A 16486-nucleotide genomic window follows, 5' to 3' on the forward strand; every position below is an offset into this window, starting at 1 on the left:
ATTTGCACATACAGTACAAATATTTGTTATGCAAAGTCTCCTATGACAACAAAAACAATCCCGCAATAGGTCCTTAGTTTTGTGGTTATGATAAGGAGAGTGTATCGCTGAAATGCATTACTGTTCAATTTACAGTTGAATAACCAAACAATTGGTTGCTGAGAATCACAGACAGATGTGACATACATTGAAGCAGAGGTTGATGTGGCTGTAATGGTCTGTTAATACACAAGCTAAGTTCTCTGTCTACAGTGGAAATGTGTTTACAGAAATGTGACTAACTCAGAACTGTTTCGGTTTATTTTGCAGATAAAATAAATAAATATCATCACAAATAACATCCGAGTGCTCCACGGGTATGAAAAACGAAACCTTCTGTCTATCATTGGCATCGCAGGAAGTTCAATGTTTGTTGAGCACCATAGTGCTGCTTTGGAACACAGGTGATGGATGGCTGAGCACAGCAGCAGCCCTGCTTGGAGGGTCTAGCCTATAGCCTCTCTCAGTGACAGGATGACTATGCCAGAGAGCACTACGGTTTTCTTTAATCTGAGCTTCCCCGTGGAGTGGAATCAGTCTGACTCCAGACCGGAGACACCTGACAAGGAGAAGAACTGGCCTGCTCTGCTCATCTTAATGGTCATCTTCTTCACTGTGGTGGGCAACATCCTGCTCATCCTAGCTGTGTCTCTGGAGAGGAAGCTGCAGAATGCCACCAGCTTCTTCCTGCGCTCCCTGGCTGTGGCAGACATGCTCGTGGGGTTTCTCGTCATGCCGGTCTCACTGATCAACATTCTCTATGGTAGGTAGGTAGATGGTAGGTTGAGCTCTTTTAGCAAAGCAGTGTTTGTTTACCCTCTGAATAAGGATCTATTGAAAGCAGCTAGGGATACGAGGCTTTACTGTGAGGTGATGTTCAAGTGGATGAGGAAGACGGRGAGGTAAAAGATCCTGGTTAACATGTTATGGCATGTCTATCGGAGCAAACAAATCAGGCTTTTATGTCTATGTTAATTGGTACAATTGGTCAAGACCCTTAGACGAGGATAAAGGAACAGTTCATGTTTACCACGACCAAATGAAGATCATCTGAGTAGACAGAAAGACATTCTGATGTGAGATTACCCCGTTCCCACACAATTCCCTTATCTTAGTAAGCCCCATTACTTTGAGTGGCATTGAAGAGTTTGTTTATTTTAGATCAAATGGGTTTGTCCAGATAAACTCTGCCCTCATAAACGTTCATTATTTTCATGTCATTAAGGATTAAAGACTTTGATCGGTTACATCATTACATGATTTTTCTAGTTACATCATAGCAGTCTATTTGATGATATATGAGACTGAAAAATGACCTTGGATTTGTTTGCATGGTCACAAAGCAGGTGTGCAGATTTGAAAATGAAATATCAGTAATTGTTAGTGAACTGTGTCTGTCCATCCCTCAGACTACGTGTGGCCCTTCCCCAGACCCCTCTGTCCCGTCTGGATCTACCTAGACGTGCTGTTCTCCACAGCATCCATCATGCACCTGTGTGCCATCTCACTGGACCGCTATGTGGGCATCTGTAACCCCATCCAACATAGCCGCTCCAACACCCTCTCCAAGGCCAAGGCTAAGATCGCCCTCGTCTGGACCATCTCCATAGGTGAGTTCATGCTGACGTAGTTGTTGTAAATCAGGAGGGGGGAAAACGATTGAACAAGAGATCTAGCTAAATCATTTCCTCCTACTGTGTTGTCTGTGTGTCTGGAGAGATAGTGAGTTACTATGTGACATTCTTTCTGTTTTGCCTTTTTGAAGAAAAAAACATCGTGCTTTTTTTCTACAGTCTGTCAGAAAGCCAAACGGACCCTTTTTCTCTGACCTCTCCTGGGGCTCTCTGACATCTTCACGCTGAGAGATGCTCTAAACAGGGACGACAGGACAAGCCATTATGGTCTCATGGCTCAAGGCTTTTTTGGTTTCACAGAAATCGGACAGCCAGTCAACCTGTTAACTTGTTGACTTCATCTAAAAACCTCAATCCACATTCTCTGCCCTCATGTGCTTCCTTGAAACCACCTGCTGGTTGTTTAATCATTATGATTCCCTCTTCTAATCTAATAATATAGTGTTTTTGAGATAGATGTAGCCATGTTTGTGCATTGGTTTAAATATGACAATAATAAGTGATATTAATTGTCCTGTGATCTCCATGTCCATCTGTCTCTCTCTCTTTGACAGTGATCTCCATGTCCATCTGTCTCTCTCTCTCTGACAGTGATCTCCATGTCCATCTGTCTCTCTCTCTCTGACAGTGATCTCCATGTCCATCTGTCTTTCTCTCTTTGACAGTGATCTCCATGTCCATCTCTCTTCTCTCTCTCTCTCTCTTTTGACAGTGGATCTCCATGTCCATCTGTCTCTCTCTTTTGACAGTGATCTCCATGTCCATCTGTCTCTCTCTCTCTGAAGTGATCTCCATGTCCATCTGTCTCTCTCTTCTCTGACAGTGATCTCCATGTCATCCTGTCTCTCTCTTTGATAGTGATCTCCATGTCCATCTCTCTCTCTCTCTCTTTGACAGTGATCTCCATGTCCATCTGTCTCTCTCTCTTTGATAGTGATTCATGTCCATCTCCCTCTCTCTCTCTGAAAGTATCTCCATGCCTCTCTTCTCTCTCTCTCTGACAGTGATCTCCATGTCCATCTGTCTCTCTTCTTTGACAGTGATCTCCATGTCCATCTCTCTCTCTCTCTCTCTCTCTCTCTCTCTCTCTCCTCTCTCTCTCTCTCTCTGACAGTGATCTCCATGTCCATCTCTCTCTCTCTCTCTCTCTGACAGTGATCTCCATGTCCATCTCTCTCTTCTCTCTCTCTCTCTGACAGTGATCTCCATGTCCACCTCTCCTCTTCTCTCTCTCTGACAGTGATCTCTCATGTCCATCTCTCTCTCTCTCTCTCTCTGACAGTGATCTCCATGTCATCTCTCTCTCTCTCTTGACAGTGATCTCCATGTCCCATCTCTCTCTCTCTTCTCTCTCTGACAGTGAAGTCTCACACCCATCCCTGTGATTGGCCTGTATGACGAGGGGAAGGTGTTTGCCAACGGGACCTGTGTACTGAACGAGCACAGCTTCGTCCTGGTGGGCTCCTTCGTAGCCTTCTTCGTCCCTCTGGTCGTCATGGTGGTCAGCTACTGTTTGACTGTACGTGTTCTGCAGCACCAAGCTTCTGACTTCCTGCATGGAGGCCAGGCTTCAATCAACCGTCCGGCCCTACTCAGGATCACCCCAAGGTCCCCTGCAGGGGACAGTCTCCGTCTCCTCAAACAGGACCCTGCCCCTGAGGCCTTGCCAGCTGTTGGTTCCTCCGACGTTTCCGTCTCTCAAGCCTCCCTTCAACCCATCTCTCCAGCAGGGAGACAGGAGCCAGGGGGAGCTGGCATGGCTCAATCAATCAAAAATGAGAGGAGAGCCTCCATGGTCCTGGGTGTGGTGTTTTTCCTCTTCCTGATTATGTGGTGTCCATTCTTCATCACCAACGTGCTGAGCGTCTTGTGTGAGGACTCGATAATAAGCCTGTGCAATAAGCCCGTGTTGGCAGTGCTCCTAAAGGTCTTTGTTTGGGTGGGATATGTCTCCTCTGGTGTCAACCCACTGGTCTACACTCTATTCAACAGGACCTACAGACAGGCCTTCCACCGCTACCTACAGTGTATCTACCACAGCCCGCCAGCCAAGAGCACCAAGAGTATTTCTGTTAATACAGTCACGCCTATTCTATGCAGTAAAGATGCCAACGACTGTAGCTGTAACAGCCACAATGGGCATAAAGTGGAAATGAAAGGAAGAATGGGGTTGGAGAGAGAGGGTACAGGGTCTGGGATGCTTGAAAAGTTGGCCAGTGTCTGTCCCACCACCGCTGAGGAAGTCAGCTGTGTCTGAACTGGCTGGCTGGCCTACTGTCTTTCCCTTTCAGGCTCTCTACATACAAAACATTGTGGTGACACAGCTGTTGCTTCATGTCACTGCCTGGATTCTCCAGCTCATCTTCATGTTCAAACACAGGAGATGTACTGGATTCTCAATCTCCACTTCCTGTTCAAACACAGGAGATGTACTGGATTCTCAATCTCCACTTCCTGTTCAAACACAGGAGATGTACTGGATTCTCCAGCTCCACTTCCTGTTCAAACACAGGAGATGTACTGGATTCTCCAGCTCCACTTCCTGTTCATACACAGGAGTTACACTCAATGTCTCCCTGTTTGCTGGACCTGTAAACATGACTCAATGATATATGAAATAGTGTTAAGTCTGCACAATTGATAATGTATGTGTCAGACATTAATTACAGCTAGTGAGTAATATGTGTGTAGTCAGTGTGGTTATTGTAATGAAATGTCCATTAACTGCACTACTAGTAAATCAAAAGGCGTTTGCATCTCTCACAACAGGGCTTTGAGGATAATTTACAGGGAAACCACTTGCTGTATCTCTCTGTAATCCTGGAGCCACAGTGCCACCTAATGGGAATATACTGTACAATACATAAAAATGTAATTTCTTACTAGAAGTTTTTGTTCTGTCTGTATGATAGATTCAAGTCAAAGATAATAGTATTGCACTTGAATGGGAAACAGATGTCTTCATGGACAAGGAGATGTTTCACTCCCCATTACCTCAAGACTGGTTAATATTTCTGACAGAGTGAGGCCAGGAACCACACTCTATGAGTATTTTTTCTTCTTCTTAAATCATATATCACAGTCAACTTTTACTAGTTTATTTTTTATATWTTTTTTCCCCCTCTGAAATATTGTATTAAAATATACAAATGAGGTTAAATATCTCATTAAATATGCACATATTTGCCTATTATGCAAAGTGAGTTTTGGAAACCCTGGTCTAAGGATAACCACTGAACATTTAGTGAATGCAGATGCTTCTGAGGCTGAGAACAATGTGTTGGCGTGTGAGAGGAGTCTGACTTTCAGGAAGTGGCAGTTAAAGACAACCCCTATGAATTTAGACAACCCAACGTCATACACCTATTTAGACTCAATCATCATATCTTCAAGGTAAGTTACTACATATCGGCCAGTTTGTAACATTGAAATGGGCTTTTAAATTATATGTGATTCAATGTAGTGAGCTTTGAAATCATGGATGTATGTCCATTTAAGGGGTTACAATTCATTACATTTTGATGATGGTAGTGGTATGATAAACTAACAAAAGTAATAAATATGCATTTTCATCAACTTGTTTTACTTTTTAATTCATTGGACCAAAATACCAAAAAATCTCGAAATTGATAAGTAAATGCAAAATGTAATTTTGGTGCTTTTTTTGTGTGTTTTTCTTCTTCAGTTCTAACGTATAGGGTTTCTARTTTCGGCTGGCGTTAAGGCGGCGCTAGTGTCAAACGCATGTTAGTTTGCAATTTCGTCATGTGAAAACTTGTGCACTGGCATTTTCCAGCCCTAACGCCAGGTTTGGCAATTTACCTGTCTAACATCACCACGCTTGGGCTCAGATGGGAGGGGTGGAAATATTTGAGCCGTGTCCTTAAAAACATGATCTTTAAGTGCTAATTTCCGACAGCGCTGGTAGGGATATTTAAGACCAACCAAAAGCTGATTTTAGCAGTAAAGCAGTTGGTTATGGCATGAATTTTGACAGCGGAAACGCAAGCCTTTCCAGCCGTGACGCACCCTGCCCATTATGTGCATTGAACAAGATGTGAGTTGGTGCCTGTATACTTCCTATTTAGAAACATAAAACAATCATGTTTTTCCCCATTTCGTTTTATTTGATTGAAAACCAAGCATAGCCTCCCCTCCTCTCAATGTCTGTTTTATTTTTGTCCTGCCCAATGTAATCAAGTAGACTAGTCAAGACCGTTGATAAAGTGTTTGGCTCGTGAGACTGTTTGGAAATAAATCTTAATCACCAAAGCTTTATTAAAATATCAAGTCTGAGAGGAGTAAAACAGTGAGCTGACATTCCCTTTTTTACCTACAGTGCATTCAGAAACTATTCAGACCCATTCAGGTTTTCCACATTTTGTTACGTTACAGCCGTATTCTAAAATTTATGAAATTGTTCCCCCCACCCCTAATCAATCTACACACAATACCTCATAATGACAAAGCAAAAACAGTTTTTTTTTTACATTTTTACAACAAAAAAGCTACTTAAATATCACATTTACATAAGTATTCAGACCCTTTACTCAGTACTTTTTTGAAGCACCTTTGGCAGCGATTACAGCATCAAGTCTCCCGCCACACCCCTTCTGCCCAGAACAACCTCAATTCGTCTCGGGGCATGGATTATACAAATTGTCAAATGCGTTGAACAGGGATGCCGGCCCATGTTGACTCCAATGCCTCCCACAGTTGTGTCAAGTTGGCTGGATGTCCTTTGGGTGTTGGACCATTCTTGATACACGCAGGAAACTGTTCATCGTGAAAAACCCAGCCATGTTGTAGTTCTTGACACAAACCAGTGCGCCTGGCACTTACTACCACCTACTACCATACCCTGTTCAAACGCACTTAAATATTTTGTCTTGCCCATTCACCCTTTGAATGGCACACATACACAATCCATTGTCTCAAGACTTAAACATCTTTCTTTAACCTGTCTCCTCCCCTTCATCTACACTGATTAAAGTGGATTTAACAAGTGACATCAATAAGGATCATAGCTTTCACCTGGTCGGTCTAGGTCATGGAAAGAGCAGGATCATAGCTTTCACCTGGATTCACCTGGTCGGTCTAGGTCATGGAAAGAGCAGGTGTTCTTAATGTTTTGTACAATCAGTGTATATTTGTACTAAACTCAGCAAAAAAAAGAAACGTCCCTTTTTCAGCACCCTGTCTTTCAAAGATAATTTGTAAAAATCCAAATAACTTCACAGATCTTCATTGTAAAGGTTTTAAACAATGTTTCCCATGCTTGTTCAATGAACCATAAACAATTAAGGAACATGCACCTGTGGAACGGGCATTAAGACACTAACAGCTTACAGATGGTAGGCAATTAAGGTCACAGTTATGAAAACTTAGGACACTAAAGAGGCCTTTCTACTGACTCTGAAAAACACCAAAAGAAAGATGCCCAGGGTCCCTGCTCATCTGCGTGGACGTGCCTTAGGCATGCTGCAAGGAGGCATGAGGACTGCAGATATGGCCAGGGCAATAAATGGCAATGTCCGTACTGTGAGATGCCTAAGACAGCGCTACAGGAAGACAGGATGGACAGCTGATCGTCCTCGCAGTGGCAGACCTTGTGTAACAACACCTGCACAGGATCGATACATCTGAACATCACACCTGCAGGACAGGTACAGGATGGCAACAACAACTTCCCGAGGTACACCAGGAACGCACAATCCCTCCATCAGTGCTCAGACTGTCCGCAATAGGCTGAGAGAGGCTGGACTGAGGACTTGTAGGCCTGTTGTAAGGCAGGTTCTCACCAGACATCACCGGAAACAATGTCGCCTATGGGCACAAACCCACCGTCGCTGGACTAGACAGGGCTGGCAAAATGTGCTCTTCACTGACGAGTCGCAGTTTTGTCTCACCAGGGGTGATGGTCGGATTCGCGTTTATCGTCGAAGGAATGAGTGTTACACCGAGGCCTGTACTCTGGAGTGGGATCGATTTGGAGGTGGAGGGTCCATCATGGTCTGGGGCGGTGTGTCACAGCATCATCAGACTGAGCTTGTTGTCATTGCAGGCAATCTCAACGCTGTGCGTTACTGGGAAGACATCCTCCTCCCTCATGTGGTACCCTTCCTGCAGGCTCATCCTGTCATGACCCTCCAGCATGACATACTGCTCGTTCTCGTTCTGTGCGTGATTTCCTGCAAGACAGGAATGTCAGTGTTCTGCCATGGCCAGCGAAGAGCCCGGATCTCAATCCCATTGCGCACGTCTGGGACCTGTTGGATCGGCGGGTGAGGGCTAGGGCCATTCCCCCCAGAAATGTCTGGGAACTTGCAGGTGCCTTGGTGGAAGAGTGGGGTAACACCTCACAGCAAAAACGGGCAAATCTGGTGCAGTCCATGAGGAGGAGATGCACTGCAGTACTTAATGCATCTGGTGGCCACACCAGATACTGACTGTTACTTTTGATTTTGACCCCCCCTTTGTTCAGGGACACATTATTCCATTTCTGTTTGTCACATGTCTGTGGAACTGGTTCAGTTTGTCTCAGTTGTTGAATCTTGTTATGTTCATACAAATATTTACACATGTTAAGTTTGCTGAAAATAAACGCAGTTGACAGTGAGAGGTCATTTCTTTTTTTGCTGAGTTTATTTGTGACTTTTCACCCTTTGAATTGTCATTAGTGTATGAGATGTAGAGTGAGTGATAGAGAAATACTTTGAATGTGCATCCAAGCTTCTAGATCATTCTGCACCAAGCTAGGAATGGGGAGACTTCTTTCCACTTTAAAAGGCTTGAATCGTGTGCCTCCTACACACACGCGCTCGCACACGGACACACGCACAGAGTTCTCACCCCCAACAATGAGAGCTCCTTGTATTCCGCTCCCCTTTCCCACAGATTCCACAGCATAGCGCTCTATGCACAGTACTGCCCCTCGCCCTGATGCATGGAAACATGCGATTATTACATAGACTGGCCTATGCATATTGGATGGAGCCACATTGTCACAGCTAGGTCATTCTATTCATGCGTCTATTTTTTGGGGATGTAATTTTAGTGTCCTAAATTGTTTGTTTTTTTGTTCTGCGGGTTCTGGGCATCTTTGAAACTCTGGGTGGTGGTCCGTGTTAGCCCATACACGCATGCGCAGTGGTTTCGTTGCCGCAGAGTGTTCGTCGAGGAAAGCCGACGCTGCCAAGGAAACACACATGCAGCCATAGGGAATCCAGATTTCAGCATCGTCCTCCATTCCCTTCACGTCGACAATGCATCGATAATGATGGTAGCGCGCAGCAATGCCTTCGATCTATTCCATGCGTGATGTCTTAATAGCTGCCAAATAATACAGCCAAAGAGTGGAGGTAAAACAAGGTTAAGAAAAACAATCAGTGGTAAGTAGATTTATGTACCATTTTACCATTTTTAGATCACTAGAATAGACTACATTATTATATATTGCACAATAAGTATTTCAAATTCTATTTTAAAAAATTGTGTGGAAAAATACTAATCCAGAATAGAGGGGGTGGAGGTGACTGCGGTTCTATTTATTATCATCTTACAATAGAAGACATTATATCATGGGGAACATAAAACATATTTTCGTGTGACAGATATGGTGCCTCCGTAGTGTCATAGGTTGACGCTCTCATCACTCCAAATGCAATCAACCCACCCTATCCTATTCATCCTGGTCAATTCTAACCAATCAATATATTGGTTTTCCTCTTCACGTTCACGTTTATTAGATTTCCAGCTGTACTTGAACACTGACTGGTTATCCGCTGCTGTATCCCAATGGTTGTAGTGGCGAGCACCTGTTCCCTTGTCTTTACAAATCACATGCACGTGCAGAAGCAGCAACGGTCAGAGGTATGATGACGTAATCATCAGTCCAACTGCATGAACTCACTAACGTCATTATTTTTCTTCTAATCAGTCATGTCCAATCAAAGATGACTACTAATTAAGCCATGGATATTTTTGGAAAAGCAATCTGTGCCTGCATGATGCAACAGATTTAAAGCCACATGTCTGCACATCGATCTATTACTAAGCAGTTACGAATACATTAGGCCTACTAAACTAGGCTACTGTGTAACATTTCAATACTACAGTAATTACAGTGTTATTACACAGGTGTTAACTAAGTGTTACCTAATGTACATGTTTGTAAAGCATACCGTATATCCTACGAGATGAGAAGTCCAGGTGCATGCTTGCCTTTTACCAAGACAACAGCATTAACAGCAGTATCACTAGTCTTCAAATCAAATCAAACTTTGTCACATGCACGGAATACAACAGGTGTAGACCTCACCGTGAGAAGCTTACTTACAAGCCCTTAACCAACAATGCAAATCAAGAAAGATTTAAGAAAATATTTACCAAATAAACTAAAGTAAAAAATATTAAAAAGTAACACAATAAAATAACAATAACGAGGCTATATACAGGGGGTACCGGTACCGAGTGAATGTGCTGGGGTACAGGTTAGTCAAGGTAATTTGTACATGTAGGTAAGGGTAAAGTGACTATGCATAGATAATAAACAGTGAGTAGCAGCAGTGTAAAAATAAATGGGGGGGGGGGGGGTCAATGTAAATATCCGGGTGGCCATTTGTTAAATTGTTCAGCAGTCTTGAATGTCACCCTGATATTTCTGCATATTTCAACCATTTCTTAATAAGAGGCACCTTTCTGCCACCAAGTGCCGGAACAGCTTGTAGGAAAGAAAGTATGTCCTCAAAGCTGATATGGAACACATTCAGGTTCGCCTTGGTAGAGTATGACTTTGCATGGTTGATTTGTCAGCCGAATGGTACCTTGACAATCTGATTCATTTAGGGGTTACAAAGGGTAGACCATAAAATGTAGTCTTAATTGCTAAGGAGAAAGTTTGCAAACTGTTACTTGTAAAGCAACAGAGGATATCACATTTCAGGTAAGACCCAGATGCAGACAATGTCGAAGTAACAACAGTTTATTAATCCAACAGGGGCAGACAAAAGACAGGTCAAGGATAGGCAGAGGTCAGTAATCCAGATAGGTGAGGCAAAGGTACAGGACGGCAGGCAGGCTCAGCGTCAGGGTAGGCAGAGGTCAGTAATCCAGATAGGTGAGGCAAAGGTACAGGACGGCAGGCAGGCTCAGCGTCAGGGTAGGCAGAGGTCAGTAATCCAGATAGGTGYGGCAAAGGTACAGGACGGCAGGCAGGGTCAGGGTAGGCAGAAAAGGTTAAAACCTGGGAAAACTAGAAAACAAGTACAATCGAGAGACCGGAACAGAAGGAAAACTGCTGGTAGGCTTGACGAAACAAAACTAACTGGCAACAGACAACACAGGTATGAATACACAGTGGATAATGGGGGTGATGGGTGACACCTGGAGGGGGGTGGAGACAATCACAAAGACAGGTGAAACAGATCAGGGCGTGACAGTGGAAGGTGATGGAGTCATGACTTCGGCAGTTTTCAGCAGGTGCCATGACTTCATTAGTCTTCATACAGTTTTTTCAGGTGTCCTTTTATAGGAGCAGGAGGAACCTTTTATGTGGGGTGCTGTGATTGTATATTTTACTCATAACTGTGCTGATCTTTGCATACTGCTCATTGCTCTTACCTTGTTTTAATAGATTCACTCACTATATGGTGGCTCTGATTGAACTGCTAGGTCTGTGATGGGAGGAATGCAGTAGATCATTGATTTCTCCTATCTTGTTCTGAACATACTGTAGATTATGTCAAAGGGAGCCTGGAGTCAGTGTCATGCTAACAGCACGGTGGAAGCGTTGCTATGGTTTCCACTCATTAATCAGTTTTGTTCCCGCGACTGTTAAGTCCGGGCTGTGGAGGCATGCTATACACAGACTCCAGTAGAGGAGATAAGAATTAGAGATGAGAGAGAAGTCACCCAACTTGACTTTTTAAAATCAATGGTAGCATTTAGCTAGATGCTAAGAGCCTCTCTTAGTTTGAATAGCGAGAAACTCCAACAACAAAGAGACAGTGTAAGCAATGGAGAGGATGGCAAAATATGAGACTGTAGGGGTTAGAAGATGCCAGCAACAGGAGCCAATAGATTCTCGAGAGGACGGCAGTGTTTGGTGTGAAAGTAATCATTCATGAAGAACTATCAAAGGAGAACAAAGTTTACTCATTCATATTTTAACAATAAGCTGTAGTGTGTCAGGACATAAATAAGCATAATATTTAAGAGGTGAGGTCTCAGTGATCTCAGCACTAGGAGTCATGTATAAATGATTACCGGGATCGTTCACCAAGATAGTAGATGTATCTTTCTTCTTAAGGATACAGAAAGATAACTATCGCTGCAGAGACTGTAAGCTTTGGATTTGTTTACTCAGCTGCCACTTAGCATGCTCATTGTTGAGGTCAAAACAGTGAGTGGCAGGATTCCTGTTAGCTTGCTCTAAGTGGAAGGCCTAATTACAAAGTAGGCTTCAAATCAAGTTAATCCTCTCACAAGTTGCAGCTGTGAGTYTCTGATATTAGTTTTCTCCATAATAGTGAAGTATGAAATGTTTTTTGATCCTGTCTGAATCCTTCTGAAGCTGAAAGCTTTCACCACTCAAGAATGCATTCTCAAAAATAAACTGCACTTTCGACTCTTCAGCTGCTCATGGTTTTGAACTCAAGGTTCGCACAGTGTGGCGTAGAGCAGAGAGGGGTTGCAACCTAGGAGCTGCAGAGCAGACATGTTACAAGGCCAGCTCCCATCCTCCAGAGTATCATGGGCCTTTCTCAGTGTGAGGATGTACAGTCACGTGCACTGCCCCAGCTTCCCATCTAGAGGTTCCCCTTGAGGTTGTTTACACATGTTTAGGTATTTCGCTGTGCCAATTCATTGGAATTCTGACAGCTGCAAAAAGGACTCTGTAGCCTCGGAACATCTTGTCCCATTTCTTTAAAATTTGATACATTTACTTAAAACCTGACATTTGTTTCTTTCTTTTCTTTTATAAACAATACAAACATACACATACAAACGACAACATCCATACAAACATCAACAACATCACACCTGCCAAGACCCACTAGCACACACCTCCATCTCCAGCTCCCTCATCACTCTCTGCCACATGGCCTGAAACTTCACCATTTTGTTTCTCTCCGTAGCTCACGCAATTTCAATATTTCAATAATAAATCAATCGATTTTTCCATTGTGTTAATGATGGGGGATTAATTGATTTCCATGTTTTTAGTATACATTTTTTCAAGATGAGTGATGAGAAGAGAATCGTCCAGCCCATTGGGTATCTCACCACACCCCCATATGACATGTCTTGAAATATGCAGACAGACGGATTAAATGTACGTTTACATTGTAATACTTCTGACAGACAACTTTCTAGCTCCGCCCACAATTTCCGAACTTTATAGAGTTCCCAGAAAGCATGGATTATTGAGTCATTATGCATTTTACACATGACCTGTAGAATTTGTGAATTTTGTCTCTTGTATAATAAAGGCTATACATAAGTTTATACTGGATTAAGAGTACATTTTCATTAAATGTAATTTTGTTAGTTATGCTCCAACTTTCCCTCCATCTTGTGCCAACATCAGTTCTTTTTCAGTCATTATTCCAATAGTTKGTTTTTTTCTAAGAGATTGTCACTTTGATAGACTCTCAAGAAGGTTTTGTATATCTTCCCAATCATAGGATCATCATCTTTTGACTCAAATAAAATTCCCTCAAGGTTGCCAAAATTCTGTGATCTGTAACTTTTAAGTTGCATGTATTTGAATTTATTTACATTGGTCAGTCCAAAATTACTTTTTAATTCTGTCATGGAAATACATGTATTTCCTGTTACCAAGTCATTTACTGTTTCTATGCATTTAGTTTTCCAAATCCTGACATTTCAAGATGATATGCTGATGTAGGAAAAGTAATAATGGTCTTTGTCTTCCATTGATATTGAACAGAATAGCCRTATTTCTATATAGAGTATATACTGTATATATTTAGATTACAGTAGTACTATCTCACAATCAAGCTTTGTAAGATTACTGTATGTTAGTCTTATTTAGAGCCCGACCGATATGTTTTTTGGGGGGACAAAACTTAACGATACCGATATATCGGTAACTTAAAACCTCTCTAGGGTACGTGAGACGGTAACGTCCCACCTGGCCAACATCCTGTGAAATTGCAGAGCGCGAAATTCAAAAATACTCAATTCAAATATTTAACATTCTTGAAAAGATATATGTTATACATCAAAATAAAGCTTAACTCCTTGTTAATCCAGCTGCTGTGTCAGATTTCAAAAAGGCTTTACGGCGAAAGCAAACCATGCGATTATCTGAGGACAGCGCCCCGCATACAAAACCATGAAAAAMATATTTCAACCAGGCAGGTGCGCCACAAAAGTCAGAAATAGCGATATAATTAATGCCTTACCTTTGAAGATCTTCTTCCTTTGGCACTCCAAAATGTCCCAGAAACATCACAAATGGTCCTTTTCTTCGATAATGTCCTTCTTTATGTCCCAAAAATGTCAATTTATTTGGAGCGTTTGATTCAGAAATACACCGGTTTCAACTCACCCAACATGCCTACAAAGTATCTAATAAGTTACCTGTAAACTTGGTCCAAACATTTCCAACAATGTTCCTAATCCAACCTCAGGTACCCTAAAACGTAAATAATCGATACAATTTAAGACGGAATAAACTGTTTCTAATACTGGATAAAAACAACGTGGAGCGAGTCCTGTTCACGCGCACCAAAACAGTAGAGTCCACCTGGAGGACTACTTCTTAATTTCTCAAAAGAAAAACATCGAACAATTTCTAAAGACTGTTGACATCTAGTGGAAGCCATAGGAACTGCAACCAGGTACCTAATAATAAGGGAATCCCATAGAAATCTATTGGAAAATCCTATGATCTCAATTTTTTTGCCCCTGGATGGTTTATCCTCGGGGWTTCGCCCGCCATATCAGTTCTGTTATTCTAGCAGACATTATGTTAACAGTTTTAGAAACTGTAAAGTGTTTCTATCCAAATCTACCAATTATATGCATATCCTAGCTTCTGGGCCTGAGTAACAGGCAGTTTACTTTGGGCACACTTTTCATCCGGATGTCAAAATACTGCCCCTTACCCCAGAGAGGTTAACGATACTAATATATCTCCCGATATACTGTGTTACAGCGGGGAAATTGAAAGTGTACTTTTTCCACACCGAATTCTCATAAATTGCCATCCAAAAGAACAATTGTCCAATAACTATGCTTTAAATGTTGATTTAAACATTGTGATAATAATGACATGAGAATGGCCACGTGTTCAGATAAGCATGAGATTCCCTTTATTCATCCTATTTATTGAATTTAGGTTATCGATTGAATTATGGGACGAAACCGATATACAGTTCATTCAAAAAATAATAATGAAATACCTGACTTACATAAGTATTCAGACCCTTTGCTATGAGACTCGAAATTGAGCTCAGGTGCATCCTTGATCCAACTTGATTGGAGTCCACCTGTGGTAAATTCAATTGATTGGTCATGATTTGGAAAGGCACACACCTGTCTATATAAGGTCCCACAGTTGACAGTGCATGTCAGAGCACAAACCAAGCCATCAGGTCAAAGGAATTGTCCGTAGAGCGCCGAGACAGGGTTGTGTCGAGGCAGAGATCTGGGGAAGAGTACCAAAGCATTTTTTCTGCAGCATTGAAGGTCCCCAAGAACACAGTGGCCTCCATCATTCTRAAATGGAAGAAGTTTGGAASGACCAAGACTCTTCCTAGAGCTGGCCAAACTGAGCAATCGMGGGAGAAGGGCCTTGGTCAGGGAAGTGACCAAGAACCCGATYGTCACTCTGAGAGAGCTCCAGAGTTCCTCAGTGGAGATGGGAGAACCTTCCGGAAGGACAACCATCTCTGCAGACAGATCTCCAATCAGGCCTTTATGGTGGGCTGGCCAGACGGAAACCACTCCTCAGTAAAAGGCACATGACAGCACGCTTGGAGTTTGCCAAAAGGCACCTAAAGGACTCTCAGACTATGAGAAACAAGTTTCTCTGGTCTGATGAAACCAAAATTTAACTCTTTGGCCTGAATGCCAAGTGTCGCGTCTGGAGGAAACATTGCACCATCCCTATTGTGAAGCATGGTGGTGCCAACATCATGCTGTGGGGATGTTTTTCAGCGGCAGGGACTGGGAGACTAGTCAGGACGAGGGAATGATGAACTGAGCAAAGTACAGAGAGATCCTTGATGTAACCTGCTCCAAAGTGCTCAGGACCCCAGACTGGGGCGAAGGTTCATCTTCCAACAGGACAGCAACCCTAAGCACACAGCCAAGACAACACAGGAGTGGCTTCGGTACAAGTCTCTGAATTTCCTTGAGTGGTCCAGCCAGAGCCTGGATTGAATCCGATCGAACATCTCTTGAGAGACCTGAAAATAGCTGTACAGCAACACTCCCCATCCAACCTGACAGAGCTTGAAAGGATCTGCAGAGAAGAATGGGAGAAACTTCCCAAATACAGGTGTGCCAAGCRTGTAGCATCATATCGAATAGAAGTCTTGAGGCTGTAATCSCTGCCAAWGGTGCTTCAACAAAGTACTGTGTAAAGGGTCTGAATACTTATGTAATTGTAATATTTAAGTTTTTGTATTTTTAATACATTTGCAAACATTTKWAAAAAACTGGTTTTGCTTTGTCATTATGGGGCATTGTATGTAGATTGATGAGGGGAAATAACTATTAATCTATTTTAGTATAAGGCTGTAACGTATCAAAATGGGGAAAAAGTAAAGGGATCTGAA

At 42.6% G+C, this 16486-nt stretch overlaps 2 protein-coding genes across 2 annotated transcripts in view; both read left to right on the forward strand.

Moving 5' to 3' along the window:
- Nucleotides 1-324: 324 nt before the first annotated feature.
- On the forward strand, nt 325-5215 carry LOC111963730 (5-hydroxytryptamine receptor 2A-like). The gene is made up of 3 exons (XM_070443473.1): nt 325-802; nt 1449-1653; nt 3039-5215. The coding sequence occupies exons 1-3, from the start codon at nt 514-516 to the stop codon at nt 3928-3930; spliced, it is 1386 nt and encodes a 461-aa protein (XP_070299574.1). The 5' UTR covers nt 325-513; the 3' UTR covers nt 3931-5215.
- Nucleotides 5216-8606: 3391 nt separating this feature from the next.
- Nucleotides 8607-16486, forward strand: part of LOC111964366 (actin-binding protein WASF3-like) — a 27905-nt gene continuing 20025 nt past the window's right edge. The window contains exon 1 of the mRNA XM_023988245.2: nt 8607-9064. The gene's annotated coding sequence lies outside the window, so the exon portion shown is untranslated. The remainder of the gene's footprint in view (nt 9065-16486) is intronic.

This window comes from Salvelinus sp. IW2-2015, linkage group LG5, assembly GCF_002910315.2.
Source record: "Salvelinus sp. IW2-2015 linkage group LG5, ASM291031v2, whole genome shotgun sequence".
Lineage (NCBI taxonomy): Eukaryota > Metazoa > Chordata > Actinopteri > Salmoniformes > Salmonidae > Salvelinus > Salvelinus sp. IW2-2015.